Source organism: Xyrauchen texanus, chromosome 2 (genome assembly GCF_025860055.1).
Source record: "Xyrauchen texanus isolate HMW12.3.18 chromosome 2, RBS_HiC_50CHRs, whole genome shotgun sequence".
In the NCBI taxonomy this organism is placed as follows: Eukaryota; Metazoa; Chordata; class Actinopteri; order Cypriniformes; family Catostomidae; genus Xyrauchen; species Xyrauchen texanus.
In genome coordinates this window covers 3,988,537-4,016,220 of record NC_068277.1, presented here as the reverse complement: position 1 = coordinate 4,016,220, position 27,684 = coordinate 3,988,537, and the positions used below count along the sequence as shown (strand labels likewise).

The following is a 27,684-nucleotide window of genomic DNA, read 5'->3' as shown; positions in this document are numbered from 1 at the left end:
GAGGAGGAGATATAAGATCATGTGACATCCTCCTTAAGACTGGCTGAAATAACATGACAGTACATCTGTTTCCCAGTAAAACTTTCTTTAAAGCACCCTCAGTATAATCCAGTAAGAATCAAGAACTGGTTGTAATAGAAAATGACAGGATTCTACCGGTACATGTTACTTTTACTGGGTAAGTAATCTGATTTTTGCTTTATTCTTATATCTGGAGGCCAATCTTTAATTATTAATAATAATTTAACACAAGGGAATTTATTGTGTTTTTAATGTCTCTCAGATATTTTGCACTATTCATAAATTACATTTACAACATTTTGACAATTCAGACTTTATTCATTTATTTCACTAAACAAATCAAGATGCAAGATGAGCTCTATATTTTCTTTCATTGAGTCTGTCTTTCCATCTAACTACCAAATTAACCTCGTCCTGTATTTATTATTTCTCCACAAAGGGTTTTTCTCCATGACAAAGAAAACAGATGGAGTGCAGGGTAAGATTTCACAAGCTTGTAAACATCATAGCACATAGTTTAAAGTATAGTTTACCCAAAAATAAAAATGCTGTCATCATTTACTCACCCTCATGTTGTTGTAGACAGACAGAATGACTTACGTTCTGCTGTGGAACACAAAAAGAGTTTTATTTGATTATTTGGGTGTGAGTTACATGCGACAAAAGGTCAAAACTCAGGATATTAGCTACATATAATACCACAAAAATGAAAGCCCATGACCTAGGGCTAAACAATAAAAAAAAAAATCCAATTGAAATAATTTTGGAACAATATTGTGATTGTCACTTGAACTGCAATACGACAAACACATTTCTTTGTACAAAAATTTAATTATGTTTCGCCCATGCTGTCCTGCCAATGGAAATATTGTTATAGACAGTGAAAAACAGTAAAAACAATGAAACGCAGAGGGGAAAAAAAAACATCTTTGCATACACATTGCACCTGTCCGCTGTGCACCTTTGTTTGTTCACTTTGTGAAATGGTTTCAGCAAATGTCATTATTATATTTTGCAACCCAGTCAACTATGGTTATTGTAATATAATATTGAATAATAATAATAATAATAATGCTATTCAGTTAAGAAATGTATTTTTATTAGTATAAAAACAACAGCAATAATAACTAGAATGTACATTTCCTGAAGAAAATGTGAGTGGAGCTTGCCGTGACAAAACTCGTCAAATAGCATTTTATAGCTGCTGAGATATGTGTTTTTTACTCGGTTGCTAGGGTACCCCCATCTGGTTGCTAGGCAGCTACCATAGTGATATTTATCAAGTCTCCTTGCTATCCTGAGTAAAATCATTCAACCCGGAAGTGTCTACGATGTTCTAATCCAGAGATATGTGATTTGTTACTTGGTTGCTAGGATAACCCCTCCTTTTTGCTAGGCAGTTACCATAGTGATACTAATCAAGTCTCCTTGCCATCCTGATTGAAATAAGTCAACCCGGAAGTCTGTCCTATTTGCTGGGGCAGAGATATGTGATTTGTTACTCGGTTGCTAGGGTAACCCCTCCTTGTTGCTAGGCAGTTACCATAGTGATACTAATCAAGTCTCCTTGCCATCCTTATTGAAATAAGTCAACCCGGAAGTCTGTCCTATTTTCTGGGGCAGAGATATGTGATTTGTTACTCGGTTGCTAGGGTAACCCCTCCTTGTTGCTAGGCAGTTACCATAGTGATACTAATCAAGTCTTCTTGCCATCCTGATTGAAATAAGTCAACCCGGAAGTCTGTCCTATTTTCTGGGGCAGAGATATGTGATTTGTTACTTGGTTGCTAGGGTAACCCCATCTGGTTGCTAGGCAGTTACCATAGTGATACTAATCAAGTCTCCTTGCCATACTGATTGAAATAAACCAACCCTGAAGTCTCTACGTTTTTCTGATGCAGAGATATGTGATTTGATACTCGGTTGCTAGGGTAACCCCATCTGGTTGCTAGGCAGTTACCATAGTGATACTTATCAAGTCTCTTTGCCATCCTGATTGAAATAAATCAACCCAGAAATCTCTACAATGTTCTGATGCAGAGATATGTGATTTGTTACTTGGTTGCTAGGGTAACCCCATCTGGTTGCTAGGCAGTTACCATAGTGATACTTATCAAGGGTCCTTGCCATCATGATTGAAATAAATCAACCCAGAAATCTCTACGTTTTTCTGCTGCAGAGATATGTGATTTGTTACTCGGTTGCTAGGGTAACCCCATCTGGTTGCTAGGCAGTTACCATAGTGATACTTATCAAGTGTCCTTGCCATCCTGATTGAAATAAATCAACCCAGAAGTCTCTACGTTTTTCTGATGCAGAGATATGTGATTTGTTACTCGGTTGCTAGGGTAACCCCATCTGGTTACTATGCAGTTACAAAGGTAATACAATACATGGCTCCTTTCCATCCTGAGTGAAATAAGTCAACCCGGAAGTCTGTACTATTTTCTGGTGCAGAGTTATGTGATTTGTTACCCGGTTGCTAGGGTAACCCCATCTGGTTGCTAGGCAGTTACCATAGTGATACTAATCATGGCTCCTTTCCATCCTGAATGAAATAATTCAACCCAGAATTCTCTGCAATTTTCTGGTGTAGAGATATGTGATTTGTTACCCGGTTGCTAGGGTACTCTGTTTAGTTGCTAGGGAGTGGCTTGGCAACTGCCATTCATGAAACTCCAAAGGCTGCTTGTAAGTATGAATGATATAAACCAACTCCCATGCCTCTGTGACATTCAGAATGGAAGATATCCCTCTATCGATTTTGGTTGCTAAGGTGCTCGACAATGGTTGCTAGGGAGGGGCTAGGAAGTGTTGAGGTGATTCATGATTGGCTGTTTGCTGCCCCGAGTCAAACGAGACCAACCTTGTGTTTCTATGACACTTCTATCCGGAGATATCCCTTTGATATCTTTCATTAGAAGTCTACGGGACTTGTTGCTAAGGTGCTCTAAATGGTTGCTAGGGCGTGGCTTGATAGCTTCACAATGATCCTGAGAGGCAGATTGGTCGTCTGTTTAAAATGAGCCCGCCCCCTTGTCTCTATGACACTGTGATCCAGAGCTATGTTCAATACAAAATCCCTATGCAATTTCATTTCATGGGCTGTCCTTCACCATAGTAAGTCAATGGGGGCAATTTTGGGCAACTTTGGGCAGCTCCTGCCCCCCAGGGGTGCAACTTTGACCCCATTTTGAGGTATGCGCTTACAGAGCCTGGCAGCCTCTTCAAATGTGGCAAATCACACGTTTCTGAGAAATTGTCGCTCGGAGCTGTGAGTCGTGAAAGTTTGTCGCAATGTTAAGTCTATGGGATTTTCCAGCCGCTTTTTTGCCCCTGGGGCAAATACCGTACCCCCGATCACTTATAAAAGTCATTCCACACCTCTCCTCAATAGGCCGCTTGATTTGACGCCACACTCAGGGGTGTGTGTGACAAAAGATGCGGGACAAGTTACACGCCGAACTTTTGTGTGGAAGAATAATAATAATTATAACTAGATGGATACACTTCCTGAAGAAAATGTGAGTGGTGCTTGCCGTGGCAAAACTCGTCAAACAGCATGTTATAACTTGAAAAGAACAAAAATTATGGTCATAAATAAATGAACCCGGAAGTCTGTACGATTTTCTGGTGCAGAAATATGTGATTTGTTACTCGGTTGCTAGGGTAAGCCCATGTGGTTGCTATGCAGTTACCAAGGTAATACAATACATGGCTCCTTTCCATCCTGAGTGAAATAAGTCAGCCCGGAAGTCTGTAGTGTTTTCTGGTGCAGAGATATGTGATTTGTTACTCGGTTGCTAGGGTAACCCCATCTGGTTGCTAGGCAGTTACCATAGTGACACTATTGATGTCTCCTTGCCATCCTGGTTGAAATAAATCAACCCAGAAGTCTGTACGATTTTCTGCTGCAGAAATATGTGATTTGTTACTCGGTTGCTAGGGTACTCTGTTTAGTTGCTAGGGAGTGGCTTGGCAGCTGCCAATCATGAATCTCCAAAGGCTGCTTGTCAGTATGAATGATATAAACCAACTCCCATGCCTCTGTGACATTCAGAATGGAAGATATCCCTCTATGGATTTTTGTTGCTAAGGTGCTCGACAATGGTTGCTAGGGAGGGGCTAGGAAGTGTTGAGGTGATTCATGATTGGCTGTTTGCTGCCCCGAGTCAAACGAGACCACCCTTGTGTTTCTATGACACTTCTATCCGGAGATATCCCTTTGATGTCTTTCATTAGAAGTCTATGGGAGTTGTTGCTAAGGTGTTTTAAATTGTTGCTAGGGCATGGCTTGATAGCTTCACAATGATCCCGAGAGACTGATTGGTCGTCTGAGTAAAATGAGCCTGCCCCTTGTCTCTATGACACTGTGATCCAGAGCTATGTTCAATACAAAATCCCTATGCCATTTCATTTCATGGGCCGTCCTACACCATTGTAAGTCAATGGGGGCAACTTTGGGCAGCTCCTGCCCCTCAGGGGTGCAACATTTACCCCATATTGAGGTATGCTCTTACAGAGCCTGCCAGCCTCTTCAAATGTGGCAAATCACACGTTTCTCGCGAAATCCTAGCTCGGAGCTGTGGCGTCAAAGTTTGTCGCAATGTTAAGTCTATGGGATTTTTCAGCCGCTTTTTTGCCCCTGGGGCAAATATCGTACCCGATAAGCTTTTAAAAGTCATAGCACACGTGTCCTCAATAGGCCGTTCGATTTGACACCTCATTACGTGGGTCTTCGCCAAGCGGTCGTGGGACGAGTTAGGTGCCGAAGTTTTGTACGGAGATATAATAAAAATAAAAATAAAAACTAGATAGGTACATTTCCTGAAGAAAATGTGAGTGGTGCTTGCCGTGGCAAAACTCATCAAATAGCATGTTATAACTTGAAAAGAACAAAAGTTTTGGTCATAAATAAATCAACCCAGAAGTCTGTACGATTTTCTGGTGCAGAAATATGTGATTTGTTACTCGGTCGCTAGGGTAAGCCCATGTGGTTGCTATGCAGTTACCAAGGTAATACAATACATGGCTCCTTTCCATCCTGAGTGAAATAAGTCAACCCGGAAGTCTGTACTATTTTCTGGTGCAGAGATATGTGATTTGTTACTCGGTTGCTAGGGTAACCCCATCTGGTTTCTAGGCAGTTACCATAGTGATACTAATGAAGTCTCCTTGCCATCCTGATTGAAATAAATCAACCCAGAAGTCTCTACTATTTTCTGGTGCAGAGATATGTGATTTGTTACCTGGTTGCTAGGGTAACCCCATCTGGTTGCTAGGAAGTTACCATAGTGATAGTAATCAAGTGTCCTTGCCATCCTGAGTGAAATAAATCAACCCAGAAGTCTGTACTATTTTCTGGTGCAGAGATATGTGATTTGTTACTCGGTTGCTAGGGTAACCCCATCTGGTTGCTAGGCAGTTACCATAGTGATACTAATCAAGTCTCCTTGCCATCCTGATTGAAATAAATCAACCCAGAAGTCTGTACTATTTTGTGGTGCAGAGATATGTGATTTTTTACTCGGTTGCTAGGGTAAGGCCATGTGGTTCCTATGCAGTTACCAAGGTAATACAATACATGGCTCCTTTCCATCCTGAGTGAAATAAGTCAACCCGGAAGTCTGTACTATTTTCTGGTGCAGAGATATGTGATTTGTTACTCGGTTGCTAGGGTAACCCCATCTGGTTGCTAGGCAGTTACCATAGTGATACTAATCAAGTGTCCTTGCCATCATGATTGAAATAAGTCAACCCGGAAGTCTCTACGTTTTTCTGATGCAGAGATATGTGATTTGTTACTTTCGGTTGCTAGGGTAACCCCATCTGGTTGCTAGGCAGTTACCATAGTGATACTAATCAAGTGTCCTTGCCATCCTGATTGAAATAAGTCAACCCGGAAGTCTCTACGTTTTCTGATGCAGAGATATGTGATTTGTTACTCGGTTGCTAGGGTAACCCCATCTGGTTGCTAGGCAGTTACCATAGTGATACTAATCAAGTCTCCTTGCCATCCTGATTGAAATAAATCAACCCAGAAGTCTCTCTGATTTTCTGGTGCAGAGATATAGTTACTGCTAAGCGGTTGCTAGGGTACTCTGTTTAGTTGCTAGGGAGTGGCTTGGCAGCTGCCAATCATGAATCTCCAAAGGCTGCTTGTCAGTATGAATGATATAAACCAACTCCCATGCCTCTGTGACATTCAGAATGGAAGATATCCCTCTATGGATTTTGGTTGTTAAGGTGCTCGACAATGGTTGCTAGGGAGGGGCTAGGAAGTGTTGAGGTGATGCATGATTGGCTGTTTGCTGTCCAGAGTCAAGCGAGACCACCCTTGTGTTTCTATGACACTTCTATCCGGAGATATCCCTTTGATCTGTTTCAATAGAAGTCTATGGGACTTGTTGCTAAGGTGCTCTTAATGGTTGCTAGGGCGTGGCTTGATAGCTTCACAATGATCCTGAGAGACTGATTGGTCGTCTGAGTAAAATGAGCCCACCCCTTGTCTCTATGACACTGTGATCCAGAGCTATGTTCAATACAAATCCCTATGCCTTTTCATTTCATGGGCAGTCCTACACCATTATAAGTCAATTGGGGCATTTTTGGGCAGCTCCTGCCCCCAGGGGTGCAACTTTTACCCCATATTGAGGTATGCTCTTACAGAGCCTGCCAGCCTCTTCAAATGTGGCAAATCACTGCGTTTCTCTGAAATCCTAAGCTTGGAGCTGTGGCGTCAAAGTTTGTCTCAATGTTAAGTCTATGGGATTTTTAGGCGCTTTTTTGCCCCTGGGGCAAATACCGTACCCGATAAGCTTATAAAAGTCATAGCACACGTGTCCTCAATAGGCCGTTCGATTTGACACCTCATTAGGTGGGTCTCACGTCAAGCGGTGCTTGGGGACGAGTTAGGTGCTGAAGTTTTGTTAAGAGTATAATAAGAATAAAAATAAAAATAATAAGTATGTGAGATTACAATAGTGATGCTGCAAGCACCACTAACTAGATAGGTACATTTCCTGAAGAAAATGTGAGTGGTGCTTGCCGTGGCAAAACTAGATCAAATAGCCTGCTTGAAAAGAACAGAAATTGTGGTCATAAATAAATCAACCCAGAAGTCTGTATAATGTTCTGGTGCAGAAATATGTGATTTGTTAGTAGGTTGCTAGGGTAACCCCATGTGGTTGCTAGGCAGTTACCATAGTGATACTAATCAAGTGTCCTTGCCATCCTGATTGAAATAAGTCAAACCGGAAGTCTGTATGTTTTTGTGATGCAGAGATATGTGATTTGTTACTCGGTTGCTAGGGTAAGCCCATCTGGTTGCTAGGCAGTTACCATAGTGATACTAATGAAGTCTCCTTTCCATCCTGATTGAAATAAGTCAACCCGGAAGTCTCTACGTTTTCTGATGCAGAGATATGTGATTTGTTACTCGGTTGCTAGGGTAACCCCATCTGGTTGCTAGGCAGTTACCATAGTGATACTAATCAAGTGTCCTTGCCATCCTGATTGAAATAAATCAACCCAGAAGTCTCTCTGATTTTCTGGTGCAGAGATATAGTTACTGCTAAGCGGTTGCTAGGGTACTCTGTTTAGTTGCTAGGGAGTGGCTTGGCAGCTGCCAATCATGAATCTCCAAAGGCTGCTTGTCAGTATGAATGATATAAACCAACTCCCATGCCTCTGTGACATTCAGAATGGAAGATATCCCTCTATGGATTTTGGTTGTTAAGGTGCTTTCGACAATGGTTGCTAGGGAGGGGCTAGGAAGTGTTGATTTGATGCATGATTGGCTGTTTGCTGTCGAGTAAAGCGAGACCACCCTTGTGTTTCTATGACACTTCTATCCGGAGATATCCCTTTGATCTGTTTCAATAGAAGTCTATGGGACTTGTTGCTAAGGTGCTCTTAATGGTTGCTAGGGCGTGGCTTGATAGCTTCACAATGATCCTGAGAGACTGATTGGTCGTCTGAGTAAAATGAGCCCACCCCTCGTCTCTATGACACTGTGATCCAGAGCTATGTTCAATACAAATCCCTATGCCTTTTCATTTCAGGGGCAGTCCTACACCATTATAAGTCAATTGGGGCATTTTTGGGCAGCTCCTGCCCCCAGGGGTGCAGCTTTTACCCCATATTGAGGTATGCTCTTACAGAGCCTGCCAGCCTCTTCAAATGTGGCAAATCACTGCGTTTCTCTGAAATCCTAAGCTTGGAGCTGTGGCCGTCAAAGTTTGTCTCAATGTTAAGTCTATGGGATTTTTAGGCTGCTTTTTTGCCCCTGGGGCAAGTACCGTACCCCGATAAACATAAAAGTCATAGCACGCGTGTCCTCAATAGGCCGTTCGATTTGACACCTCATTAGGTGGGTCTACGCTAAGCGGTCTTGGGGACGAGTTAGGTGCGAAGTTTTGTTAAGAGATATAAAAAATAAGAAAAATAAAAATAACTAGATAGGTACATTTCCTGAAGAAAATGTGAGTGGTGCTTGCCGTGGCAAAACTAGATCAAATAGCCTGCTTGAAAAGAACAGAAATTGTGGTCATAAATAAATCAACCCAGAAGTCTGTATAATTTTCTGGTGCAGAAATATGTGATTTGTTACTAGGTTGCTAGGGTAAGCCCATGTGGTTGCTATGCAGTTAGCAAGGTAATACAATACATGGCTCCTTTCCATCCTGAGTGAAATAATTCAACCCAAAAATCTGTACTGTTTTCTGGTGCAGAGATATGTGATTTGTTACTTCGGTTGCTAGGGTAACCCCATGTGGTTGCTAGGCAGTTACCATAGTGATACTTATCAAGTCTCCTTGCTATCCAGAGTAAAATCAGTCAACCAGGAAGTCTCTACGATGTTGTGATCCAGAGATATGTGATTTGTTATTTGGTTGCTAGGGTAACCCCTCCTTGTTGCTAGGCAGTTACCATAGTGATACTTATCAAGTCTCCTTGCCATCCTGAGTGAAATAAACCAACCCAGAAGTCTCTACGTTTTTCTGATGCAGAGATATGTGATTTGTTACTTTCGGTTGCTAGGGTAAGCCCATCTGGTTGCTAGGCAGTTACCATAGTGATACTAATCAAGTGTCCTTGCCATCCTGATTGAAATAAGTCAACCCGGAAGTCTCTACGTTTTCTGATGCAGAGATATGTGATTTGTTACTCGGTTGCTAGGGTAACCCCATCTGGTTGCTAGGCAGTTACCACAGTGATACTAATCAAGTGTCCTTGCCATCCTGATTGAAATAAGTCAACCCGGAAGTCTCTATGTTTTTCTGATGCAGAGATATGTGATTTGTTACTTTCGGTTGCTAGGGTAACCCCATCTGGTTGCTAGGCAGTTACCATAGTGATACTAATCAAGTCTCCTTGCCATCCTGATTGAAATAAGTCAACCGGAAGTCTCTACGTTTTTCTGATGCAGAGATATGTGATTTGTTACTTCGGTTGCTAGGGTAACCCCATCTGGTTGCTAGGCAGTTACCATAGTGATACTAATCAAGTCTCCTTGCCATCCTGATTGAAATAAGTCAACCCGGAAGTCTCTACGTTTTCTGATGCAGAGATATGTGATTTGTTACTTTCGGTTGCTAGGGTAACCCCATCTGGTTGCTAGGCAGTTACCATAGTGATACTAATCAAGTCTCCTTGCCATCCTGATTGAAATAAATCAACCCGGAAGTCTGTACTCTTTTCTGGTGCGAGATATGTGATTTGTTTCTCGGTTGCTAGGGTAACCCCATCTGGTTGCTAGGCAGTTACCATAGTGATAGTAATCAAGTGTCCTTGCCATCCTGATTGAAATAAATCAACCCGGAAGTCTGTACTCTTTTCTGGTGCGAGATATGTGATTTGTTTCTCGGTTGCTAGGGTAACCCCATCTGGTTGCTAGGCAGTTAACATAGTGATACTTATCAAGTCTCCTTGCCATCCTGATTGAAATAAGTCAACCGGAAGTCTCTATGTTTTTGTGATGCAGAGATATGTGATTTGTTACTCGGTTGCTAGGGTAAGCCCATCTGGTTGCTAGGCAGATACCATAGTGATACTAATCAAGTGTCCTTGCCATCCTGATTGAAATAAGTCAACCCGGAAGTCTCTACGTTTTTCTGATGCAGAGATATGTGATTTGTTACTTTCGGTTGCTAGGGTAAGCTCATCTGGTTGCTAGGCAGTTACCATTGTGATACTAATGAAGTGTCCTTGCCATCCTGATTGAAATAAGTCAACCCGGAAGTCTCTATGTTTTTGTGATGCAGAGATATGTGATTTGTTACTTCGGTTGCTAGGGTAAGCCCATCTGGTTGCTAGGCAGTTACCATAGTGATACTAATGAAGTGTCCTTTCCATCCTGATTGAAATAAGTCAACCCGGAAGTCTCTACGTTTTTCTGATGCAGAGATATGTGATTTGTTACTCGGTTGCTAGAGTAACCCCATCTGGTTGCTAGGCAGTTACCATAGTGATACTAATCAAGTCTCCTTGCCATCCTGATTGAAATAAATCAACCCAGAAGTCTCTCTGATTTTGTGGTGCAGAGATATAGTTACTGCTAAGCGGTTGCTAGGGTACTCTGTTTAGTTGCTAGGGAGTGGCTTGGCAGCTGCCAATCATGAATCTCCAAAGGCTGCTTGTCAGTATGAATGATATAAACCAACTCCCATGCCTCTGTGACATTCAGAATGGAAGATATCCCTCTATGGATTTTGGTTGTTAAGGTGCTCGACAATGGTTGCTAGGGAGGGGCTAGGAAGTGTTGATTTGATGCATGATTGGCTGTTTGCTGTCCCGAGTCAAGCGAGACCACCCTTGTGTTTCTATGACACTTCTATCCGGAGATATCCCTTTGATCTGTTTCAATAGAAGTCTATGGGACTTGTTGCTAAGGTGCTCTTAATGGTTGCTAGGGCGTGGCTTGATAGCTTCACAATGATCCTGAGAGACTGATTGGTCGTCTGAGTAAAATGAGCCCACCCCTGGTCTCTATGACACTGTGATCCAGAGCTATGTTCAATACAAATCCCTATGCCTTTTCATTTCATGGGCGTCCTACACCATTATAAGTCAATTGGGGCATTTTTGGGCAGCTCCTGCCCCCAGGGGTGCAACTTTTACCCCATATTGAGGTATGCTCTTACAGAGCCTGCCAGCCTCTTCAAATGTGGCAAATCACGCGTTTCTGTGAAATCCTAGCTTCGGAGCTGTGGCCTCAAAGTTTGTCACAATGTTAAGTCTATGGGATTTTTAGGCGCTTTTTGCCCCTGGGGCAAATACCGTACCCCGATAAACATAAAAGTCATAGCACACGTGTCCTCAATAGGCCGTTCGATTTGACACCTCATTTGTGGGTCTCGCCAAGCGGTCTTGGGGACGAGTTAGGTGCGAAGTTTTGTGCGGAGATAGAATAATAATAAAAAGAAAAATAAAAATAAAAATAAGTATGTGAGATTACAATAGTGATGCTTTGCAAGCACCACTAATAACTAGATAGGTACATTTCCTGAAGAAAATGTGAGTGGTGCTTGCCGTGGCAAAACTCGATCAAACAGCATGTTGTAACTTGAAAAGAACAAAAATTATGGTCATAAATAAATCAACCCAGAAGTCTGTACGATTTTCTGGTGCAGAAATATGTGATTTGTTACTTGGTTGCTAGGGTAAGCCCATGTGGTTGCTATGCAGTTACCAAGGTAATACAATACATGGCTCCTTTCCATCCTGAGTGAAATAAGTCAACCCGGAAGTCTGTAGTGTTTTCTGGTGCAGAGATATGTGATTTGTTACTTCGGTTGCTAGGGTAACCCCATCTGGTTGCTAGGCAGTTACCATAGTGATACTAATCAAGTCTCCTTGCTATCCTCAGTAAAATCAGTCAACCCGGAAGTCTCTACGATGTTCTGATCCAGAGATATGTGATTTGTTACTTGGTTGCTAGGGTAACCTCATCCTTGTTGCTAGGCAGTTACCATAGTGATACTAATCAAGTGTCTTTGCCATCCTGATTGAAATAAATCAACCCAGAAGTCTGTACTATTTTCTGATGCAGAGATATGTGATTTGTTACTCGGTTGCTAGGGTAACCCCATCTGGTTGCTAGGCAGTTACCATAGTGATACTAATCAAGTCTCCTTGCCATCCTGATTGAAATAAGTCAACCCGGAAGTCTCTACGTTTTCTGGATGCAGAGATATGTGATTTGTTACTTCGGTTGCTAGGGTAACCCCATCTGGTTGCTAGGCAGTTACCATAGTGATACTAATCAAGTCTCCTTGCCATCCTGAGTGAAATAAGTCAACCCGGAAGTCTCTACTATTTTCTGATGCAGAGATATGTGATTTGTTACTCGGTTGCTAGGGTAACCCCATCTGGTTGCTAGGCAGTTACCATAGTGATACTAATCAAGTCTCCTTGCCATCCTGATTGAAATAAGTCAACCCGGAAGTCTCTATGCTTTTCTGGTGCAGAGATATGTGATTTGTTACTCGGTTGCTAGGGTAACCCCATCTGGTTGCTAGGCAGTTACCATAGTGATACTAATCAAGTGTCCTTGCCATCCTGATTGAAATAAGTCAACCCGGAAGTCTCTACGTTTTTCTGATGCAGAGATATGTGATTTGTTACTCGGTTGCTAGGGTAACCCCATCTGGTTGCTAGGCAGTTACCATAGTGATACTAATCAAGTCTCCTTGCCATCCTGATTGAAATAAATCAACCCAGAAGTCTCTACGATTTTCTGATGCAGAGATATGTGATTTGTTACTCGGTTGCTAGGGTAACCCCATCTGGTTGCTAGGCAGTTACCATAGTGATACTAATCAAGTCTCCTTGCCATCCTGATTGAAATAAGTCAATTTCAAGCGGAAGTCTCTACGTTTTTCTGATGCAGAGATATGTGATTTGTTACTCGGTTGCTAGGGTAACCCCATCTGGTTGCTAGGCAGTTACCATAGTGATACTTATCAAGTCTCCTTGCCATCCTGATTGAAATAAATCAACCCAGAAGTCTCTCTGATTTTCTGGTGCAGAGATATAGTTACTGCTAAGCGGTTGCTAGGGTACTCTGTTTAGTTGCTAGGGAGTGGCTTGGCAGCTGCCAATCATGAATCTCCAAAGGCTGCTTGTCAGTATGAATGATATAAACCAACTCCCATGCCTCTGTGACATTCAGAATGGAAGATATCCCTCTATGGATTTTGGTTGCTAAGGTGTTCGACAATGGTTGCTAGGGAGGGGCTAGGAAGTGTTGAGGTGATGCATGATTGGCTGTTTGCTGCCCGAGTCAAGCGAGACCACCCTTGTGTTTCTATGACACTTCTATCCGGAGATATCCCTTTGATCTCTTTCAATAGAAGTCTATGGGACTTGTTGCTAAGGTGCTCTAAATTGTTGCTAGGGCGTGGCTTGATAGATTCACAATGATCCTGAGAGACTGATTGGTTGTCTGAGTAAAATGAGCCCACCCTCTCGTCTCTATGACACTGTGATCCAGAGCTATGTTCAATACAAATTCCTATGCCATTTTCATTTCATGGGCCGTCCTACACCATTATAAGTCAATTGGGGCAATTTTGGGCAGCTCCTGCCCCCAGGGGTGCAACATTTACCCCATATTGAGGTATGCTCTTACAGAGCCTGCCAGCCTCTTCAAATGTGGCAAATCACGCGTTTCTGTGAAATCCTCAGCTCGGAGCTGTGGCGCTCAAAGTTTGTCACAATGTTAAGTCTATGGGATTTTTCGGCGCTTTTTTGCCCCTGGGGCAAATACCGTACCCGATAAACTATAAAAGTCATAGCACACGTGTCCTCAATAGGCCGTTCGATTTGACACCTCATTTGTGGGTCTACGCCAAGCGGTGCTTGGGACGAGTTAGGTGCCGAAGTTTTGTACGGAGATATAATAATAAGAAGAAAAATAAGTATGTGAGATTACAATAGTGATGCTTTGCAAGCACCACTAATAATAAGTATGTGAGATTACAATAGTGATGCTTTGCAAGCACCACTAATAAGTATGTGAGATTACAATAGTGATGCTTTGCAAGCACCTCTAATAATAAGTATGTGAGATTACAATAGTGATGCTTTGCAAGCACCACTAATAATAAGTATGTGAGATTACAATAGTGATGCTTTGCAAGCACCACTAATAATAAGTATGGCGAATAACAATAGTGATGCCTTGCCTTTGGCAAGCACCACTAATAATATTAGTAAAATGCAGTCTGGTTAAACCCTCAAGACTTTATCATTGACAAAAGACATAAAATAAGATTTTTTATTGATATTTGTTTTTTCAAAAGTTATTTTACTGTTAAAAAACATGTGTAACATGTTCAAATGAGATATGATAAACAAATAAACACCTGTTTGAAAAATCTTTAATAAATGGTGTTAGATAATTTTGCCATCCAATGTATTTAATTTATTTGTTGATCTGCAATCCCCGTCTCGATACGGCTCAGCTGAGGGAAGAAAGAAATGACACAGACTCAATGGAATCAAATCCCTTCTTCGACGTTTATTGTCTCGGCATTCTGTTATATGGTCTAGAAAACCACATTCCACTGGACCCTCACCAATGAAATAGTTCTTTACCTTATATGGGGGTGACATACATTCGAGGTTGTGTGAAACGTGAGTAGAGAGAAAAAACACATTCCTAAAGAACACATCCTTTGAACAAGGAGAAGCTTTGCTTTGTGATGACACAGCAAGCTACATCACCCAGAGAGGTTGTTGAGAAGCCTTAATTATTCCACAAATGGCAATTAAAGTTATTAGTTATTAGAATATTTTGTTCAATAATCATCAAAAGAAAATCAAAGTGAAATTATTATTTTGTTGAATTTTTTTAACAAAAGTCACATGTCTGCTTCGTCCATCACTTGTCTAAGCCCCAAGTAGCCACAAACATTCAATAAGCTCTTACCTTAGGTTGTTTTATACAAAATGAATCTATTCCTACTTGTCTTTCAGCCGGCCTGGGTAAATAATCCAGTAATGTCTCAAATGTCCAGAAAAAAAAAGTTCAGCAAAAAAAAAGTGACTACTGATGATGAATTTCTACATAATATCTACATAAAGATGAAGCTTTTAGCTTTCAAATGACAAAAAGATCACATTTGTAGTCCTTTCAGAGGCCAAAATATTTCACAAAACAGGGTGGAAGGGCGGGGCTACCATATGTCTATGGGTGGAGTCACAAAACACCCTGCCTTTCGGATCTGTACAATTTGTTCTAGTGTTTGCTGCCATCTAGTGGAATGATCTAAGACTAAATGTAGAGAGATTGAGCAAACAGAGCCTTTATTACAAGCTTTTGAAGGTTCAAATTAGAGACTTGATCGTTAAGACCATCCATGGGTTAAAGAATAGTTCATCCAAAATTCTCTCATATTTTACTCACCCTCATGCCATCCCATTACTTTCTTTCTTCGGCTGAACACAAACAAATATTTTTAGCAGAATATCTCAGCTCTGTATGTCCATAAAAGTCAACAAGGTCCAAAGTTTTGAAGCTCAAAAGGCAGCATAAAACAGTGATTAAATCCATGGCTTTGTTCGAAACCGTTCACTTGTTCCCTCATTCACTATTTCCTGTATAGTGAATTGCAGTGAGTGCTCTACATCAGCGGTCCCCAAACTTTTTTGCACCGCGGACCGGTTTAATATCAGACAATTTTTTCACGGACCGGCCTTTAAGGTGTGGTGGATAAATACAACAAAATAAAATGATACGATCGGCATAAAAACTGGGGTATTATTTAAATATAATAATAAACGTGAATCCAATGTGTAGATACTCGCAACTTTATTAGCAGCGTCTTTGTAACATCGCGCCAACAACATAACATGAATAACATCCTCTCTGCCCCCTAACGCACTCTGGTCACTATGATAACATTTAAACATGCCTTCAAAATAAGATACACCACAAAAACAAATATAAAGGGCATGAAAAATACAACTCACCATAACGCTCAATCAGTGGGAGCCCTGAGCCTGTTTCTCTGTAACGAGACGGTCCCATCTAGGGCTAATGGGAGACAAGGACACCCGAAGTGTGTTGCTTATGTCCAGTCTACTCCGTAGTTTTGTTTTGGTTGCTGTCACTGCCGAAAATATTGAAAAATAAAATAGTGAATGGTTTCTTAGCCTTAGCAATACGGTAAGCCACCGAGTATGATGCTCTCAGTGCACTCGCATTTATTGATGTGGTGGCCCTCAGCAATTGCTTCTGGCCTTCTTGTTTAAACTTTTGTCTTTCAAAATACTCAAAAGGCTTGTCTTTTAATGCGGGGTGCTTGGTCTCCAAGTGGCGAAGCAGTTTTGAAGGCTTCATTGCCTCATTAGAGAGCTGGTTGCCACATATTACGCAGAGCGGGCTTGGTGCGTGTAAATCACCTGTTGCGATAAATCCATATTTCAAGTAGGACTCCTGGTATTGTCTGTTAAATGCAGCTTTCTTTTTCTTGGAAGTCATAGGCTCTTCTTCAGTCTCCTCACTGGGCCGTTTCCCCTTCGCAAAGAAACTTTCCAGAGACGTTTGTTTTTTACTCATTTTGCTAGATTGTGGGTTTATTTTTAGCGGTACCGTATCACGTGACCGAGACAAGCGTTGCTATGCGCCAAGAGTGAGTCATAGACGGATGTAACGGAGAGATTTTATTATTTTAAAATTTATTATTTTTCAAAATAAAACATCGTTCAGACTCAGATAATAAATAAAATAAATTAAAAATAATTAAAAAATTTTTTTTACATTTTTAAAAAAAGTGACTACTGATGATGAATTTCTACATAATATCTACATAAAGATGAAGCTTTTAGCTTTCAAATGACACAAAGATCACATTTGTAGTCCTTTCAGAGGCCAAAATATTTCACAAAACAGGGTGGAAGGGCGGGGCTACCATATGTCTATGGGTGGAGTCACAAAATCTGTACAATGTGATAGAGAGAAAAAATATATTTGTTCTAGTGTTTGCTGCCATCTAGTGGAATGATCTAAGACTAAATGTAGAGAGATTGAGCAAACAGAGCCTTTATTACAAGCTTTTGAAGGTTCAAATTAGAGACTTGATCGTTAAGACCATCCATGGGTTAAAGAAAAGTTCATCCAAAAATTCTCTCATATTTTACTCACCCTCATGCCATCCCATTACTTTCTTTCTTCGGCTGAACACAAACAAAGATTTTTAGCAGAATATCTCAGCTCTGTATGTCCATAAAAGTCAACAAGGTCCAAAGTTTTGAAGCTCAAAAGGCAGCATAAAACAGTGATTAAATCCATGGCTTTGTTCGAAACCGTTCACTTGTTCCCTCATTCACTATTTCCTGTATAGTGAATTGCAGTGAGTGCTCTACATCAGCAAAGAGTGAATTAAATAAGTGAGGGAATTTGGATGCTGACATATGAACAAAGCGTCGGAGTGAGTGATGGAGCTGTCGCACAATCATCACTTCATCACATATGTAATTTTATATTACATGTTCATTACTTTGCATAATAATAATACTTGTTATTCTTAAATAAGATGGGTTTATTACTACAATAAATCTTCATTCTGTTTGTCATTTTTTACATTTACATTTATGCATTTGGCAGACGCTTTTATCCAAAGCGACTTACAGTGCACTTATTACAGGGACAAACCCCCCCCCCACTCCCAACCTGGAGTTAAGTGCCTTACTCAAGGACATAATGATGGTGGCTGTGGGGATCAAACCAGTGACCTTCTGATTAACAGCCCTGTGCTTTAGCCACTACGCCACCACCATTGTTTATACTGTATGTTCATGGTTTAATTAAAACTACACATGTTTAAGAAAATACATAGTGTATATTATTGTATTTATTTATTATGCTTTAGTATCTTTAAACTCCGATCCAACCTGGGTTGCATTTCTGGGCGCAGAGATGAGAAAACAATGGGAACGTAGTGCCCACTTTTGACCATAAAAGAGCACTGAAGTTATCATAACCTATGTGTGAAAACGATCGTAACGATATAATCAATATTATTCACTTCACCAGTCAGTGGTTTTAATATTGTGGCTGATCAGTGTACGTTTTCTGTGACATGTGCCACAGTAGACCTTCTGTCGGTTCGGACCAGTCGGGATAGCTTTTGTTGCGCATCGATGATGCATCATCAAAAGTAACTGACTTAAAAGAATGATCACAAATCAGACATCACCATGGCTTGTTTTACTCTATGCAAGCTCTACACAAAAAGCAAAACATCTGATTATATGTTTTAGAGCAGAGTATAACAAGAAATAAAGATATTTAATAAAGAAATTACCTTGACGTTTCATATTTGTTTGAATTTCAGACTTTAACAGGCCTTAAAAAACACAATTCTAAATTCCCCTGATAATTCCAGGTTTACCATGAATGTGAGAACCCTGATATGCAAACCACCTACCCCAGCTAAATTCAGAAGTTTGTTTAAAATACCTGTAAGAATGAAAGCACAGTAAATATGTCACTGAGCTGTGATTTTTTTTCTGGCCTTCTATTCCAGTGAATGCAGCACGTTCGGGCATAACCAGCCAGTCATCGACATATGGCAACTGGCTTTCCCAGAATGCTATTGATGGTGTGAGCACAAGCTTTACCCATACTGTTTCACAGGCCAACCCATGGTGGAGAGTGGATCTGCAGAAGACGCTCAGTGTAGACAGAGTGGTCATCACTAACAGACGAGATTGCTGTTCAGAGAGGATAAATGGGGCAGAGATTCGAGTTGGACACATTGCTGACATTTACAGGAACCCTTTGTGAGTTTCTCTGATATGTTTTGTTAACATGTTTATTAAAATTGACTTCAATTCTGAAACCTTAAACCTCACACTCTTTCTCCAAAACCCAAAGACATTTCATCAAACCCAAGGTTAGCAAACTTGAAAACACAACTAGGCTATGTTCACACAGGCAGAAAAAAATACCCGCCTATCCGACACAAATCCATTTAGGTTTTTATAGTCTGAACAGGACAAAAACACTTGACATCCAATTTTCACAAGTCCAGTCTAGACCACATTCGAAGGTGGGTTGAAACCTGATTCACATGTTCACCGAAAAACGAGAAATGAAAAGACAATTTCAAAATAATTAGGACATGATATCCTTAAAACACAGTGTTACTCAAAGGTTTTGAATTTCATGTTGATGTTCTTTTATTCGCTTAAATATTTATAGCCGATATATTACTTACTTTGAGGAAGACAAACACTTAATTATATTTTAATATGATTGTTTAAGCATTTTATTCACTGCACAATGCACATTAATGCTTGTATTGCACTACACGTATCATTTTAAGAGATGAAACTTGTGAAATGGCTGATATGAGTCCAAATGAAGACACTATATGTGTATATTACAATCTACAGCCTAAGCAGACCATGCAAGTGAACCATCATACTACAATAGTAGGTCTATCCACTGCAAACAACAATAAGACAAGGATTTAATAATAATGAAATACTTTATTGAACTTGAAAATAATATGCTGTCATAATACATTTGTAATTGTTTATTTGGAAGGAAAGTTACAACAGAGAGATGTTTACATGCTAAACAAATTAATAAACATTACTGTGCTATGAAATCGGTACATTATACTCAACTTGAGATGAGCCCACATTAATGAGAAACTTGTACTTTCAGTTCTGTATAGTGGCTTTTAGATCCTTTCAAAGAGGCTATGTGCCAATAGGAAAACATGGCAAGTGTCCGTACACTGCTTTATTGCTCCAAAAACACTTTATTGGCTTACACTTGTTTGAAATATTTAGACCATTAGGTTTTCGTCAGGCAAAAAAAGCTGAAAAAAAGCTTGAAAACACATCAATTATTTTCTCTTTATTAAATATGTATAGAATTGGTTTATTCAGAAAGCAACTGAATTTCATTATGAGTTAATTATTCTCTTTGTGTCTATAGATGTTCTGTAATTCCCAGTATTCCTGCTGGGGCATCATACACCTACTCATGTGGTGGGATGTTGGGACGTTATGTGTATGTGGTTATTCCTTCAGCTTCAGCAATATTGACTCTCTGTGAGGTGGAAGTCTATGGAGATTTGTCAGGTAACACTACAATTCAGGATAATGTTTAGTACTACAAAAGAGCTCACTTAACAACCATTACTTTGATCTACAATAACGCTCTGTTCATTGCAAATATTAAGTGAAAGAAGTCTCGTCCTTATTTGAACTCTTATTGATCATTGTATGTTTAAAGAAATAATACTGAAATAGAGTTTACGTGGCAGGTGAGAAATAGTTATGAACATTCAATTTCCCCAATTAATTTGCCTTTGGCAAATGCAGCACACATATTTTCCTAGATTGTTTAACTATTGTCATTCATTAATTAATGTTTTTACTACTTTAATCAATACAATGATCTATAATGTACATACTAATTTAATGATGAGCATTAGACCAAATTAACGTCTATGTTAATTATCTTGATGATCTATGAGTAATCATCTTAAACAACCAACTTTCTATCAATCCACCATCTTTTACACATATAATTGAGGAAATCCATTTGTTTATCTTTAAATGTTGATCTGTGAATTTTATTTATCTGTTCACGGAGTAGGTGTGAAGGTTTTTATTTTCTGAAATTGTATCTTACCTATTAACCAATCGCACAACTCTTGTTCTGTCTGTGATGACGGTCCTTGTATTTCACACACATTTAGGCTGGCCTGCCTATGATCCATCCTTGGTTTAATCAGGCTGGATTGTGTGAGGAGCTCAAAAATCCTTGAAAGATCTGGACAAAGTCCCATTGGTGAGCTCCTCCGGCAGGCAAGGCTGCATTGGCTGGGCCATGTAGCCTGCATGCCCAGTCATCGCATGCCTAAACAGATTGTTCGGCTGGATTGATGGGGCTAAACGGGCGCAGCACAGGCTAGAGAGGAGATGGATTGATGTGGTACAGGAGGATGTGGAGTTGATTGGACTGGTACCAATGGTGTCAAGATTGGCCTCTGTGGAGGAGGCTCATGAAGGATGCTACTGGGCAGTTGGAGGCTGTCACCCTCTAACAACAATGGAGGGCATAGGAGCGACACTCACAACAATGAGTAGAGCGCAGTAGGGGTACAGGCGTCCATCAGCCAGTCATCTCAGTCAGTCGACCCGTGGCACAAGGGTCTGCCCGTAACTTCCTGCCAGTGGGCTTTTGACACTTAACTTGGCCTCAAGGTGCACATAGCTTGGCACAAGCGTTGTGGTGATGTCACCGCCACTTAGCGGTGAATGGCGGTTGTTGTTGTTTTTGTTGTATTTAAAGTGGTGTTGAAGCTCAAATGTAGTTCAGGTCAGGTCTAGTAGAAACACATTTCTTCATGAATGAAAACTCTCTAAAACCAAGGAAAACCTGGAAATCTCAGGAAATGTTTAAATGGTGATTTATAGGCCTGGAAAATTGTGGAAAATCTTAAATGTAACAGACATTTTCATGTAGTTAAGTCCTATGTTTGTAGTTATATTCTGCTCTAAAATATTTCATCAGTTAGATATTGCTACATGTGATTGGTTCTAGTACAACTTTGTTGTTGGCATATTTTTAAATGATTAATTTTCAAATTCCATATGCAGTAATCACAAACGACTGGATTAGTCATGGAAATTCATTGGTAAACAGGTGTGGGGACCTGTCAAACACAATCACAGATTATAACAAGGGTTGACTGAAAGCATTTTTTACACACTTGTACTCCTTTCCTGTTTTAAATAATTTCTCAAACCTTTATGTTGACACCATTTTTAGGAAATTTTGCATTGGGAAAGAATGCAACACAGTCATCAACATGGTACACCTGGTATGCTGGACATGCCAATGATGGTAATCTAGGTCTCTTGCAGCCGTCGACAGCGTGCTCCTCTACAAATTATCATAATAACCCATGGTGGAGGGTGGATCTGCATAATGTGTACAAAGTAAACAGAGTGATCGTCACTAACAGAGCAGACTGCTGTCTAGATCAAGTAAATGGAGCTAAAATTATCATCGGAAACTCTTTGGAGAACAACGGCAACAGCAACTCCATGTAAGAATGTCTTTCAATTCTATTGGTGTCTTATCCGTAACAAAATCCTGATTACTCAAGCATTAGACCGCATACATGTAACAAAACAGTTCTCAACTGGTGGGTCAAGACTACGACCCAAAAATGGGTCGCAGGTCTGTTCTGACAGTGTCACGGACAGCAGGAAAAAACCAACAACGCTAAGTGGAAATAATAAAAAGCAGCTACCATATAATCATACATACTTAGACTTTTCAACATTTAAAAAGGAGTAAACGCTTGTAATATGTTTCATTGTTGATGTCAAAGGCCGTGTGTCAAAACAAACAGTATTTTCGTGCAAAATCAGTGTAAATACTTGATAGAAGATAGCCAAAGTGACATTACCTCCTTCTTAAAAATCATCACCACCCAACTAATTTGCACTTAAGAAACCTGAATGGAAATGCTTGATATGCACAAAAACATGCAAACTTAGCTTAAAAGGTTATCGCTAAGTCAGAGATGGATTATCTAGAGTCAAAATGTGCTTTAAGTTGTTGGAAACAGTTCATTCAAAAAAGCGACAGAGGCGGGTAGTAACATGCTACATTTACTCTGTTACATTTACTTGAGTACATTTTTGGAGAAAATGTACTTTTAATAGTAGGTTTAATAATGGGTCATTTTTACTCTTACTCAATAAAATTTCTAATGATAAAATTTCAACTTTGAAAAAAATGTACTTTGCTCCTTTCGTTACATTACTGGCTTTAATTAAAAATATATTTTTGAATGGGACTTTTACAACAGTGGAACCGTACAGTTGCGCTCTGTCACTCAAGTCCACCCCTGCAGTCAGCCGGCACACCTCTTAAGGCCAGGGGAGTGAGGTTTACACATACCGCACAGCTATCACACACCAGCTGGCTCCCATAACACTTGCGTTAGTAAGATTGACCAGGGGGGATCTCAGCTCAAACCCAGTCCCGGACTCGAGCCACACCATTGTGAAAAGCACACCAAATCCATTTACCCTAATGCATTACAGGAGTACATGAACCAGTGAACTTGTGAAGCAATTTTGGAATGTCCCAGGCTACCACTTGATGTCAAATGGTAAATCTGTGTCCTGAAGGAAAACCAGTTGAGAATCACAGTTAAGTACAGAAAATGGAAGAACACATACAGTATAAGATATTTTTTCCTGATTTCTTTTTAGATGTGCTGTGATTCCTAGTATTGTAGCCAGTGAATCTGCCATCTTTGATTGTGACTATATGGAGGGTCGGTATGTGAATCTGATCAGTCCTAGAAATTCAACGGCTCTACCTCTCTGTGAGGTGGAAGTCTACGGAATAGGTAATTCTGTGTTATGTTTGTTCTTTAAGGAATAATTCACTCAAAAACTAAAATTCTGTCATTATTTATATCACCCTAATGTCACTCCAAACCCATATGTCTTTCTTTCTTCTGTGGAACCCAAAAGGAGATAATAGGCAGAATGTTAGCCTCAGTCACGATTGACTTTTATTATATAGAAACAAGGTGCAATATAGGTGAATGGCGACTGAGGCTTACATTCTGTCATACATTCTCATCTGTCTCTCCACATATTACAGGGAAAGAATCAGATGAATGGGTATTTTGGCACAGAGATAAAACAGCCCACCCAGCATGCCTCATCAAACTCTGCTGTTTTTTATGAACTCAACAACTTTATGTCCTGCCATTGTGATCACATGAAATAATTATATAAAGGGATAGTTCAACCCAAAATTAAAGTTTGTTTATACTCACCCATATGCCATCCCACATGTGTATAACATTCTTTCTTCTGCTGGAACGCAAACAAAGATTTCTAGAAGAATATCTCAGCTTTGAAGGTCCATACAATGCAAGTCAGTGGGGTCCAAATCTTTGAAGCTAACAAAGGCAGCATAAACGTAAGCCGTGTTATGCAGTGTTGGGCAAACTACTCAAAAAATGAAACAGTACAATGAGTTAAGCTAAGATGAAAGAGAAAGTAGCAAGTTACACTACAAGCTATATGCCAAAGTTGGCATTAAGAAACACAGTATAGTATAGTGCAATACAGTATGCATGTATACAGTATGGTGCAATATGAAATGTCTGTACATGTAAAAAAACAACATGTATATTCATATTTATACATATTTATACATCCCACCTATACAAAACCATGTTAAAATATGCAAAATCACTATTTTTACATATTTATACCACTATCTGTAAAACCCATTCCTGAACAACAAAGCTAGTTTCATTATACTATTCATCATGTCCTGTAAGTCTGTATCTAGTGGTTGTATTTCTGTATGTACTGGAAGCTTCTGTTCAGAGGCCAAATTCCTTGTCCGTGTGTGTGAGAGCACATCTGGTCAAGAACACTCCAAAATCTGATGGTATAAGATGGTAATACCATGGTACTCTGATAATCAATATAACTACCATATTTATGTTCCCTTCTGTATTTACATGGTGCTTCAAAGAACAGCATGGTACGACATGGTAGGGTGGCTGTGGCTCAGGTGGCGGATCGTCCACCAATCGCAGGGTTCTTTGTTCGATTTCTGGCCCACATGACTCCACATGCCGAAGTGTCCTTGGGCAAGACACTGAACCCCAAGTTGCTCCAAATGGCAGACTAGCACCTTGCATAGCAGCTCTGCTGCCATTGGTGTATGAATGTGTGTGTGAATGGGTGAATGAGTCGCAGTGTAAAGCGCTTTGAATACCGTTAAGGCTTAAAAGGTGCTATATAAGTGCAGACAATTTACTCCACATGCTGAAATGTCCTTGGACCGTCATTGGCTTTGAATACCGTTAAGGTTAAAAAGGTGCTATGTAAGTGCAGACCATTTACCATTTACTACCATTGTAATTTGATATATAGTTACCATATTTCTACACCATTTTATTTACGTAGGCTACTAAGCATTTTGATACTTTTTAGATGGAAATTGTCTTTACCTACAGTCAGTTACAAGCTGCAAACATGTTGAACTTATTAAAAACATGATAGGACACATTTGCACATTGTTTCGTTTGCATTGATTCTAGATAAATATCAGCTGTTATGCGTTGTAGCGTGATCAATGGAAAGGAGGAGGCGAGAACCGGCTTGACGATATAAATAATAGTTTTAATGATAAACTTAAAAGACAACATAAACACACATAAACACACACACACACACACACACACACACACACACACGACGGACATGTCCGTTAACAATCTCTCTCTCCAGCACGATCCTCTGCAGTCAGTCTTTATCCCTCACGGAGGCATAATTAGCCTCATACGGACCGGGTGTGTAGGATCACAACCCGGCCCCGCCCTCCGCCCTGCCACATATGTATTATATTGTGTTAGTGTGTTGTTGAGTGAATAATTGATTCAGCAGCATGAGTGAACTTTCTGAGTCATTAACAATGAATGGCAAACCAATTCAGACTGCTTTGCTATCACTCAATGTAAAGAACTGACTCAAATGAGTGCTTTTGTTCTGATTCAAAACTGGCCACAGTAAATACGGGTACATGACATGATGCAGTGGTGTAGCTTTTGTCAATGCTACGCAACTACCTAATCAAAAATATGGCTATGCTACTGAAAAGCTACTTGACTTGCCATTAAGCTAATAGCTTATGCTACTGTCCATCACTGGCGATATGAAAAGTGGTGGGTGAGAAACACCAGTTTTGACTAAAACTTAAATATTGATCTGTCCACCATTCACTTGCATTGTATTGATCTACAGAGCTGAAATATTCTTCTAAAAATCTTTGTGTTCTGCAGAAGAAAGAAGATCATACTCTGGGATGGCATGAGAGTAAGTAAATGATGAGAGAATTGCATTTTTGGTTGAATTAGTGCATTTCTTTAACAGAATATTAGCGTTACAATATTACATATATTATATTATTGCAATTCTAATGTACTATATTACAACTTATCTGGCATGTATGGTGTAAAATGTCTTTATTATCAATAAGACGGCATACATTTTTAATTAACAAACATTGACAGACTTTCCCCAATAAGCCAAGAAGGTATAGCTGCAGGCTCCAAAAGGGGGCGTGGTTACTCATAAAGGGGTTGCGCCAACTACAAATGGGGGCGTCACTTCTACAGACGGATAAGGTTAGGGAAAGGGTTCGGTAGGGGCTCTCTACATCTTTGCTGTCAGTTTGGAGCTCCTCCTGTTTGGAGCTCTGCAGCTAGATGACTATATATTGCCATTTAAGTGATGCGATTGATATTAGCTTCTCTTTATATAGCTATTATAACATGAACAATGGTTCACAATTAAGAATAATAATAAAAAACACTTTTAAAGTGATACAATCCTACACAAAACAGTGCAAGGACATCACAAAAGAATAAAACTCATACACTTATATCATTTGAAATCATTTGTTACATTGAACACTGCCTCATTTTCATGCACTTAAGAATTAAATAGGAGTCTACCCTGACTAATACCAGCAGGTAGATGGTGATGTCCCCATTTATGTAGTAATTGAACAAATTCAAATAATTACACTGTTACACAAACATTATATCTTTTGTGCCTTTGCATGAGTGTTTGTCAGGCCCCTGGTTAAAGCGTTCATTTGTGAGGATAGAATTTAAATCCAGCGCAAGTCTGACTGACTCTGCATTGAGAGTCGACCTCCTTACACAGGTGAGAGATAACAGCAATCTGAATGCACAATTATTCTATCAGTTGTATTCGCAGTCTTAAGAGATATGCTCATTTCAGCTGCAGTCTGCTCTGGCCACAAGGGGCATATCGGATGTGATGTTGCGTTGGTCTCAGATGCCCAAACAGGACAAGAGACAGAAACAAGATGTCAAACGTGAGTCTATTCATACAAGCAGGACCAAACATTTTAAATAACATAAATATAACATATAGAACATAATTTAACATAATTTAAATACTTGTAAATTAAATTGAAAGTGATTTATTTTTGATGTAACAGTCTATGTTTTATTTGCAGGTAAATGTCCTTAAAGAAACTGACCGTAAAACCAAAAACACTTTTTGGGACAGCTTCAATGTGGTCTTTTATTTACATTGCTTGAACATTCTCCATTCCTAAGTTTTGATTAGAATGCAAGACTCTTTACAGCAATCCATTATTTCATTTAGCTCTGTTTCGTTCATTAGGATCTCCTTTTTCAGCCGTTTGCTTCTGTGAAAGTGACAGGGTGACATTGTTAATCATTGTTAAAAAAATGTAAATGTTATTTTAGCATTACTTGTCACAAAGCTTAATTCATTACTTTTTTACATCTTACAAAATGCAATAAATGCATTTTTTTTTGGTTTATGTAATATCACATGGCTTGTGAGGTGATTAGAGGAAAATATTAAAAGATTAAAAATGAAAAGAAAAATGCTACAAAACATTTGAAACAGTATATTGTGTTAGTATGATATACCAGCGTACCCGCGGGTCCTTAAAATGTTCTTAAATTCAGTTTTCTAAAATGTAAAGTCATAAATATCTTAAATGGTATAACAAAAGTCTTATTTATCATTTAAAGAGGTCTTACATTTGTGAATGGAGAGACAGGAATCGTG

At 39.8% G+C, this 27,684-nt stretch overlaps 1 protein-coding gene across 1 annotated transcript; it reads left to right on the top strand.

The window, feature by feature from the left end:
• Positions 1-85: 85 nt before the first annotated feature.
• Positions 86-27,684, top strand: LOC127617989 (uncharacterized). Its single transcript, XM_052090197.1, has 9 exons — positions 86-178; positions 461-499; positions 18,558-18,813; positions 19,982-20,127; positions 21,827-22,106; positions 23,287-23,426; positions 26,687-26,778; positions 26,857-26,953; positions 27,098-27,684. The coding sequence occupies exons 1-9, from the start codon at positions 142-144 to the stop codon at positions 27,109-27,111; spliced, it is 1,101 nt and encodes a 366-aa protein (XP_051946157.1). The 5' UTR covers positions 86-141; the 3' UTR covers positions 27,112-27,684.